Source organism: Thamnophis elegans, chromosome 1, assembly GCF_009769535.1.
Source record: "Thamnophis elegans isolate rThaEle1 chromosome 1, rThaEle1.pri, whole genome shotgun sequence".
Classification (NCBI taxonomy): Eukaryota; Metazoa; Chordata; class Lepidosauria; order Squamata; family Colubridae; genus Thamnophis; species Thamnophis elegans.
In genome coordinates, this window is record NC_045541.1 from 162,297,015 (window position 1) to 162,306,342 (window position 9,328).

Sequence of the window (9,328 nt, forward strand, 5' to 3'; positions counted from 1 at the left end):
CGCCAGCATTTGGCTTTTTTAACTCTCAAAACTCTTTTTCCCGCTATGTATTCAGAATGGAGTGTGATTAATGTGTGGGTGTGGGTGGGTGTGAGAGAAAGAGAACCTAAGTATATGTGTGTGCATGTATGTGTATGGAAATATATATTCTTTTGAGAGGGCATCAGATTTCAATTTTTAATATATGCCAGTATGCTCACAGAAGAAAGTGTCAATAAAGGTTATCTTATCTTAAATCTCCATTCCCTGATGTTAAAAAAACTTTGTCATTAACATCCACGCTTAAGTTTTCTTACAATCACGCAAGTCTTGACGAAGCAGGAGACTACTCTTCCTAGCATACCTTGCGAAGATTTCCTGTTATTGTTGGATTCATTTCTCTATAGCTTGGTTTCGTGTTTTTAATGCCCAATGCACCACGCAGTCCCCCTATACGAAGAAGTGGAAATATAAGGTAGAAGAAGGATTTTTAAAGGGAACAACCAACTTGTAACGAAATTCCATTTTAATGGATGCCGATTAGTGTACATTCAAAGTGACAATAAAGTTTTCTTTCTTTATTTCTTCCTTCCTTCCTATCTTCCTTCCTTCCTTCCTTCCTTTCTTTTTCTTTCTTTATATCTAGCAATCCATCCATCCACTGACTACAATACCCAGCATGCATCAGAAAATGCTCTGCCGGTCTGGGTTTTGCGTCCACCCAATCACGTAACAGGAGCATCTGCTTTCTCGGGTAGAACTACGCTATCCAGCATGCCCAGCGGGAAGAGACGTACGGAACCGCGTATGGATGGAGGCGGCGTGGCGCTCTAAGCGTGCTGGAATTGCATTTCGTGCTGTGAGGCTTGTGAGGGGCGGCTGAAGGGTTCCCGGACTTTCCGCTAGTGAGGCGATGTAATGGCGGACCGCGCGCGTCCTTGGAGCCTGGAGGAGCTGCGGAGCGAGGAGCTGCCCAAGCGGGAGATTGTCCACTTTCTGCAGGAGCAAGCGGCACACAGGGTGGGCGGTCCGAGGCGCGATCTGACGGGTGGGCAGGCTCCATTCATATGTTCATGCGGGGCTATGCTGGACGCGTGTAGCTTTCATTTGGCCAGAAGATCTGTGCAAAGTTGCGAAATCCCCTCTGCTCCTCCTCCTCCTCCTCCTCCTTTTTTGTCCTCGGTTTTGTCCTTTACTCAGGGCTCCCTCTTTCTTTAACCCTGTCTCGCTCTTCAAGCGAGCCATATAGACAGATCTCTTCGGAGGGGATGAGAGCCTTTCAGTGGGATCGCGTTGTCTTTCCTCCCCTTTTTCATTTCACGTGACTGCGGCATTCCCACATGCCAGCTTGGGTTGTGGTCGTAAGCATGGCGGCGGGGGTGGGGGGGGACAGCCTTCCCACGAGGTGAGGGGTGAGGCGAGAGAGGATAGGGATTGCTGATTCCATTACTGACAGGCCAGGATAAAGTAATGTATAATTATAGAGAGGGCATGCACTAATTCATCCTTGCACATTTTAATGCATTGACCCCCCCCCCCCTATTATTTGTTGATTGATCATTGGATGCCATTCACATACTTTGCCTTGAATTTCAGAGCATAGCAAAACATTAAAATAATCTCCTGCTGCCGGCAATAGTCTTTAATTTTTTGAAATGCAAGAAAACTGCCCATTGGCTAATGCATCAAAAACAAGGCCTTGGAAAGGATTTCCTATAGCCATTCATCTGCTTTCTGTGTTAACATGAAAGGAATTGCTAGGAGATTAAAAAAAAAACCCTTCAAAATTTTTCAAATTGAAATAGTTCAGATGACTCCAGGAAGCTTCCAGTTTAAAGTGCAATGTAAGCGTCCTTCAGTTGTACAGTACCTTATATTTTTAATTTTAGCTGAACTAGATTTATGGACGTGAGATCATAGACATTTTTATTTGGAATACTGTGAAATTGTGATTTGTTTTTAAATTTATTTAAAGCTGATCTGCAATTTCATGGCTTACTTACATTGCAAATTAATTTGTTTATCTTCCATAAAATTGGCAGATATGAAAAATCAAGAGGAACAGGATTTTCACTGTGTGCTTTGCTCTTTTTCTGTCTTTATGATTGGGTTCTCTTCTGCAGTTTGCTGTCACCAATCTGAATGGAATTCTAAGTATAAGAATCACACATTTTTAGATTCCAGGAGCAATAATTGGATTTATTTGATGCTACTAGAACCTTTAGAAACTTTAAATTTCCATATTGTAAGTGTAGATACTATTCCAGCCCACTTTGCAGTATACGAAAACTTGTCATTTACCACAGGTAGCCGAACTAATCTTAAGTTTTGTTTGTAGTTTCTTGCAGAGCACAAGTTGCTTGGTCAGATAAAAAATGTGGCCAAAACAGCTAGTAAGGATCAGTTAATAACAGCATATAACCAACTCTTTGAAACAAAGGTAAGTCTTACGCTTGCTTACTTTACTTTATTTGTAAACTGAACATGGATATAAAGCTCCGTGACCCGTCAAAACCGCGTTCCACAAAAGCGCGGTCGACGAAAGCGCGTATGTGACGTCATCACAGCGCGACGAAAAAGATCGAAAAATTGAAATAAAAATTAAATTACAGCAAGCCGATTCACATAAAGGTAAGGGTTAGGTTTAGGGTTAGGGTTAGGTTAAGGGTTAGGGTTAGGGTTAGGTTTAGAGCGTTAGCGTTACGTTTAGCGTTAGGTTAAGGGTTAGCGTTAGGTTTTTCGTTAGGTTAAGGGTTAGGTTTAGGGTTAGGTTAAGGGTTAGGGTTAGGGTTAGGTTTAGAGCGTTAGCATTACGTTTAGCGTTAGGTTAAGGGTTAGCGTTAGGTTTTTCGTTAGGTTAAGGGTTAGGTTAAGGGTTAGGGTTAGGTTAAGGGTTAGGGTTAGAGCGTTAGCGTTACGTTTAGCGTTAGGTTAAGGGTTAGCGTTAGGTTTTTCGTTAGGTTAAGGGTTAGGTTTAGGGTTAGGTTAAGGGTTAGGTTTAGGGTTAGGTTTAGGGTTAGGTTTGGGGGGGTTAGGATAAGGTTTTCGCTTTATTTTTACATTTTTCGATCTTTTTCGTCGCGCTGTGATGATGTCACATATGCGCTTTCGGCGACCGCGCTTTTGTCTACCGCGCTTTTGTGGTGGAACCATAAAGCTCAGTGGAGAGATCTAGTATTTTTTCTACAAAAGGTGCTGAGAATCTCTACTTAAAAAGACTGCTGTGCTGAAGAAATGATTGCCTTTGTTCTTTGACTGTTGTTGAACTTTCTGCTTGAAAGAAAAAAAATAAAACTTTGATTTGAGTTTTGATTATTAAGTAGATCATGGTTATGGAAGTGACTAGTATTTACTATTTTAAATAAGTAAAGAGTTGATTTTATAACCACCATATTTTTCCGTGTATAAGATGCAATTTTCCCCCCTCAAAAAAGTGGGTGGAAGTGTCTGTGCGCGAAAGTTGCTGAAGCTCCGCCTACCCTCCAGCCCCAACACTTTGGCCTCTGCCTCCAAGCAATTTACCTCCTTGCAGAAAACAGCCTGCTCAGCTTCAGCCCAGCCTGATTTACAACAAACAGCTGATTGGTGGTTGATCGGCCTCCTGGAATACTGCCTATCAGCCATTCCAGGTTACAGGGATCGCCACCGCATGCCCCATTTTTGTCCTATTCCAAGAGGCGGGGATCCCTGCCGCCTGGAACAGGCCCTCTGTTCTGCCTCCACGTGCCCCATTTTTGTCCCATTCCATGAGGCAGGGATCCCCACCGCCTGGAACAGGCCCTGTGTTCTGCCTCTGTGGGACCCATTTTTGTCCTATTCCAAGAGGCAGGGATCCATGCCGCCTGGAACAGGCCCTGTGTTCTGCCTCCACGCGCCCCATTTTTGTCCCATTCCATGAGGCAGGGATCCCCACCACCTGGAACAGGCCAAAAATGGGATACTTGGAGGCCGAACACAGAGTGCATGGAGGCAGCCATAGGTGGCAGTGGCGACGGGTAGCGTGATCCCCGCAGCCTGGAACCACTGATAGGTGGTATTCTGGGAGGCCAATCCAATCACCAATCAGCTTCTTGTGCTAAATAAGGCTGTGCTGAAGCTGACCAGGTTGTTTGCTGCAAGGAGGTAAATTGCTGGGAGGAAGAGGCAGAATTTTTTTTCTGTTTTCCTCCCCAAAAGGTAGGTGCATCTTATAGTCCGAAAAATACGTTATATTATGTAACTTACTGCACCAAATGAAGATGGAAATCACTTTTTGTTTTCTTTCTCCTCACTTTCTCCACTCTTTCTTTCTTCCCACCTTTCCCTTTTTTTGAATTGTCTTTATTTATATTTCTATTTTATATTAAGTAAAAACTTTAAAAACTATATTTTTAAAGCAATTTTTGTTTAAATACCTATATGTACTGCTTCCAGCCAGAGTAAGATGAGTGTATAAATATGGTCAAACTAGCTTTTAAAACTTGTGTTACATGAATGTTTTCTCCAGAATATTATTTCAATTAAATTTCATCGTTTTAATGTGGACCTACTATATAGTATTGATACATTTTATATGGCAGAACTATAATGACATTTTAGAGAAAGATTTTATGATTGCACCTATAAAATGTAAGTGCAACACCTTGAACATTCAAAATATAATAAGAAGGATTACGTTCATATTATTCAATATTATAATAATATATCAGGGGACAATAAAATAGAGCAGGAGTCCTCATCCCCCAAGCCACACCCCGGTAGCAAGCCCTGCTGCCGCCGGCTGTCTACAGAGAAGTTGGGGACTGCCGGAATAAAAAACAAAGAATTGGCAAAAATCACAAAGTGTCACGTTTCTTAAAATTGACGTTGAAAGGTTCTAGCAAATGGCTATGGTGGTACAAGTGATTATAGACACACTGTCTGCCATATTAGAAAAAATCTTGGGTGGCACTTATACAAACTCCAGATTGACAAAAAACAAAGTCTGTCAATTGCTAATGGCCACGTTGCTTAGCTACATACATATACTACAATGATACATTACAACATCCTCCGTTCTTGGTAAGTACTTGATGTTTACAAAGGTCAACAACTAAAGTACTGGCAGCTGTGATTTCACATCATTGTGAACACATATGCTCAAATGGCTCCTTTGCTAGATGCACATTCTTAATCCCCTTTGTCTAGAGTTGTATAATTGTTTTTAATCATATTTACTTTTTAATCTGGATTTTATATACTGTATTTATTGTTTAATTGTTGTATATGACCTAAAATGTGTTTTGCGAAATGGGCAACTATAAAACTTGATTAATAAATACTCTTCATAGCGCTATTATAACTTCCTTAGGTAGATCACTAAAATGTATATTTCCCAGAGCTTTAAGGACACGGAGAGCACTGAACAAGTGGCAGAACAGCTAAAAAATATCAAGATTGATGAAAACGAACCCAAAAAGACAAAATCTGAAGAAGTTGTTGATGAGGTAAGTTGGGAAGTACCTCAATAATGTTTTTCAATTTCTGCTAGGTGAGTAAATAAAAAAACATATACAAATGAGAAAGGACATTAAATAATACAACTAACGTAGTTGGGATATGTAAGACAAGTACTTTTGTCTATTGAAAATAATGCTGTAATTATAAAACATATTCTACAAAATAGATCAATACTGTATAGCTATTTAAATTTAAGTTCTGTGATAGTTGTTTCTGATTTTGAATTGGTAGTGATTCTATTATGATCATTTGATCTTTTGGAGTTCTCACTTCTGAAATCAGTTGCATTTTCCATATATGTAGCAATGTGATCAACTCAAATTTGAACACATACTTCTTTTAAAATAAAATTTATATAATCAAGCTTAATGGCATATGTCACAAACTTCCATATATATTTTTAAGAATAAAGTTTATTGTAGAAGACATTTCTGGATATGTGTGTGCAAAATGATATCGTTCTTAGTTTCACCCTTTTTGGGACCAGCTATAAAGCCGTTTGGAAATAATTTTCAGTTCAATAGTGATCTTATAATTGAGCTATTAATTAGCAGTTTATCGAGATGCTAAAAAAGATATTGTTGCAAATAAATAACTCCTGCCATAGGGACAGAATTCCTATAAAATGTGTATTTCTCTGATTGTATGAAAAGGAAAGTGACTGTATATCATTCTAAAGATATACTATCTTTGAACAACTTTGAACATCTGTATTTTTAAAATAGTGAAGTTTTACTGTTTTCTTTCTTTCCACTTTTATTGCAGACTTCCCCAAAATATACCAAGTCAATTCTGAAAAAGGGGGATAAAACCAACTTTCCAAAAAAGGGTGATATTGTTCATTGCTGGTATACAGGCAAGCTGCAAGATGGAACCGTTTTTGACACTAATATTCAGTCAAGTAAGTGCTTAGACAACTCTTAAAAAAAAAAGTTTGCAAAGCTTTTAAAGATTCAAGTAGTCTTCATTGAAGGGCAGGATGATGGAGCTGCAGTGTCTCTCAAACAATAAATTGGAGCCGAGTAAGACTCTAAACGCTCTACATTTTTCAACCCATCTTGGAAAAAAAAGATGGAAAAGCTTAAAAATATATTTTATTCCACTTTTATTATTTTTATAAATATAATTCAAGATGGCAAACACACTTGATATTCTCTCCTCTGATTTTCACAATAGCAACCGTGTTTTAACAGTTTGTTAAAACTGTAAAGGGAGTTGGGCTGAGTTGGCTTTCATGCCTAAGATAGTACTAGAACTCAGTTTCTTGATTTTTAGCCTGGTGCCTTAAAAATCTACAGCAGGCTTTAGGCTTTACTATTCTTGTAAATCAAGTCTGGTCTTCCCTACAGTGTATTTTGTAACCAGAAAGGAGAAAGATGCAAGATTTGAACTTGGTAAGCATTCCGTTAATCTGATAGTTTGCAACCAAATCTATCTTTCAGGTTCGAAGAAGAAAAAAGCATCTAAACCACTGAGCTTCAAAGTTGGTGTTGGAAAAGTGATTCGAGGTGTAAGTGTGCTAATGTGGGGTGATTGAGTGTGTCAGGTTCTCATACTCTTTCATTATTAGAAAATAGTTTTGGTTCTGCAGCTGTTCATCCATCTGTCTGTTTCTTTCAATAAGAGGCAGCATTGGGTATATGTGATCCCATGAACCCTTTAGATTCTATCCTGCCAGGAATGAGAGAGAACACCATGGGAAGTCTGCCCATCATCTATTTCCTGCAGATCTTGGACCAGTGTCCAATTGTCATAATTAGAGGTTTGGGGAGAAGGGTGTGTCATACATACATCATCACATCCATGATGTATATCATATATTGCAGATGTCACTTCTAATACTTTCCTTAGTATTAGAAGACAGAATACTGTAATTTTTAGCTTTGTAAATCTGTATTCATGACCTGTGATATTGCGGTCTCTGGGTCCAATTAATTGAGTCCAATCTACTTAATTTTCAGATGAATTTTGATGAAAGTATCTTGTACTACTTCTAGATAATATCTAGCATGTGTTGTGTGGAAATCTTAACCAAAAAAACCCCTTTCAGCAGCAGTGGAGAGAATGAAAAAGAATCTGATTTTGTTAAAACTAACCAAAATATGTTTCTTTTCTATTTTTCAGTGGGATGAAGCCTTATTAACAATGAGCAAAGGAGAAAAGGCTAATTTGGAAATTGAGTCGGAATGGGCTTATGGGAAGAAAGGACAACCTGATGCCAAGTATCCTGCTGACATTTATCTTTATGTAGATTGTAAAAACCATTTTTCCTATACAAGAGAGATTAAGAGAGCACATTTTTCCCCCAACAATTTTACAGTGTTGCAGAAGTCCCCATTGTTGTTCATAATATTGTCTTAATTGACAGATACATCAGTGGGATAGAACTTCATTGACAGATCCCTAACTGTCAAAAGAACTGGAGAGACTTCCCAGGGGCGGGGAGGTATGGAGGTGGGACAGAATAAGGCAAAGTTCAAGTGGTAATCCTCAGTACACTTAAAGCAGAAAGGGGGGGGGGGAAGAACTATGTCTGATTTAATGATGTTATCTTGTTGCCTAATCTTCATGACTTAGTCAGTTATTTTTAATTGTCTACAGTAAAGATTTGATTGGGGAGAGAGAGGGAGGCTTCTTAAATTGAAGTATCTAAGGATTAATAGGTAGAAAAGAAAAAAATGGGCATTAGTGGGTGGTTACCCTGTTTCCTTGAAAATAAGCCCTCCCCAAAAATATTGTAATATAGCAGCAGCCATGAGGTGACCACGCTCGCTGCCTCCTGCACCTCAAAAATAGTAAGACCTGCCCAAAAATAAGGCCAAGTGCTTATTTCGGGGGTCAAAAGAAAATAAGACCCTGCCTTATTTTCAGAGAAACACAGTAGAATACTTCAGATTTTCAATTTCATGCTTAACATTTTCTAAGGGGCATTGTTTCCACAATGCCTAGTTACTTTTCATTTATGATCATTACAGGTAGTCCTCGATTTGGGACAATTGAGCCCAAAATTTCTGTTGCTAAGTGAAACATTTGTTAAGTGAGGTTTCCCATTTTACAACTTTTCTTGCCAGTTAAGTGAATCACTGTAGTTGTTAGTCAAACTGCTGTTAAGTGAATCTGGCTTCACTGTTGACTTTGTTTTAGAAGGTTGAAAAGGGGAACATATGACCTTGGGACACTGCAGCCATCATAAATGAGTCAATTGCCAAATGTCTAAATTTTCATCATGTGACCATGGGGATGCTACAATGGTCAGAAGTGTGAAAAATGGTCATAAATGACTTTTTTCAGTGCCTTTGTAACTTTGAACAACTAAATTAACTGTCATAACTCAAGGACCATCTGTAATCGCTTGCCAAAGCTCCCTTCTGAGTTATACACTGAACAAGAATAACTTGCAACTTAGAAAAAAATTACACAAACCTTTAACTATAGGTATATTTGCAACCACAATCTACTATATAAGAATTTCCTTAACTTCTATTTCAGGATTCCACCCAATGCAAAACTTTTCTTTGAAATTGAACTGGTAGATATTGAATGATGTATTGTCGCCTCTTCAGTCTTGAATATTTGTGAAGACACAGTACTTCCGATTTCAGGGAAATGCAAACGTGGCCTTTCATCTGATAGATGGAGGAGTCAAAAGACTCTTATTGCAATTACAGTACAATGTCTGTATTACTAAAAAGTAGTTTATACGTGGCTTTGACTGATGTTTTGTAGCAAGGACTTGGAAAAAATACTCTAATTTATTAAGCACTTTAAGACATTTTAAGGTCAGGGTTTCTGATTTGCTGGGTTATAATTTCTATCCCTTTCAACCCAAATTACCACATTTTACTAATTTATTTTAGTCTATCTGATTACA

The 9,328-nt window shown here is 38.7% G+C and overlaps 1 protein-coding gene across 2 annotated transcripts; it reads left to right on the forward strand.

Moving 5' to 3' along the window:
* The first annotated feature begins 763 nt into the window (after positions 1 to 763).
* On the forward strand, positions 764 to 9,162 carry FKBP3 (FKBP prolyl isomerase 3). 2 transcript variants are annotated; one of them, XM_032237461.1, is made up of 7 exons: positions 764 to 999; positions 2,318 to 2,419; positions 5,337 to 5,444; positions 6,223 to 6,358; positions 6,900 to 6,967; positions 7,582 to 7,679; positions 8,947 to 9,162. In XM_032237461.1, exons 1-7 carry the CDS (start codon positions 898 to 900, stop codon positions 8,999 to 9,001), a joined length of 669 nt encoding a protein of 222 aa, XP_032093352.1. In that variant the 5' UTR covers positions 764 to 897; the 3' UTR covers positions 9,002 to 9,162. The 2 variants fall into 2 exon arrangements, with proteins under 2 accessions (XP_032093352.1, XP_032093361.1); XM_032237470.1 differs by lacking the exon at positions 764 to 999 and adding an exon at positions 1,071 to 1,340.
* Positions 9,163 to 9,328: the final 166 nt, after the last annotated feature.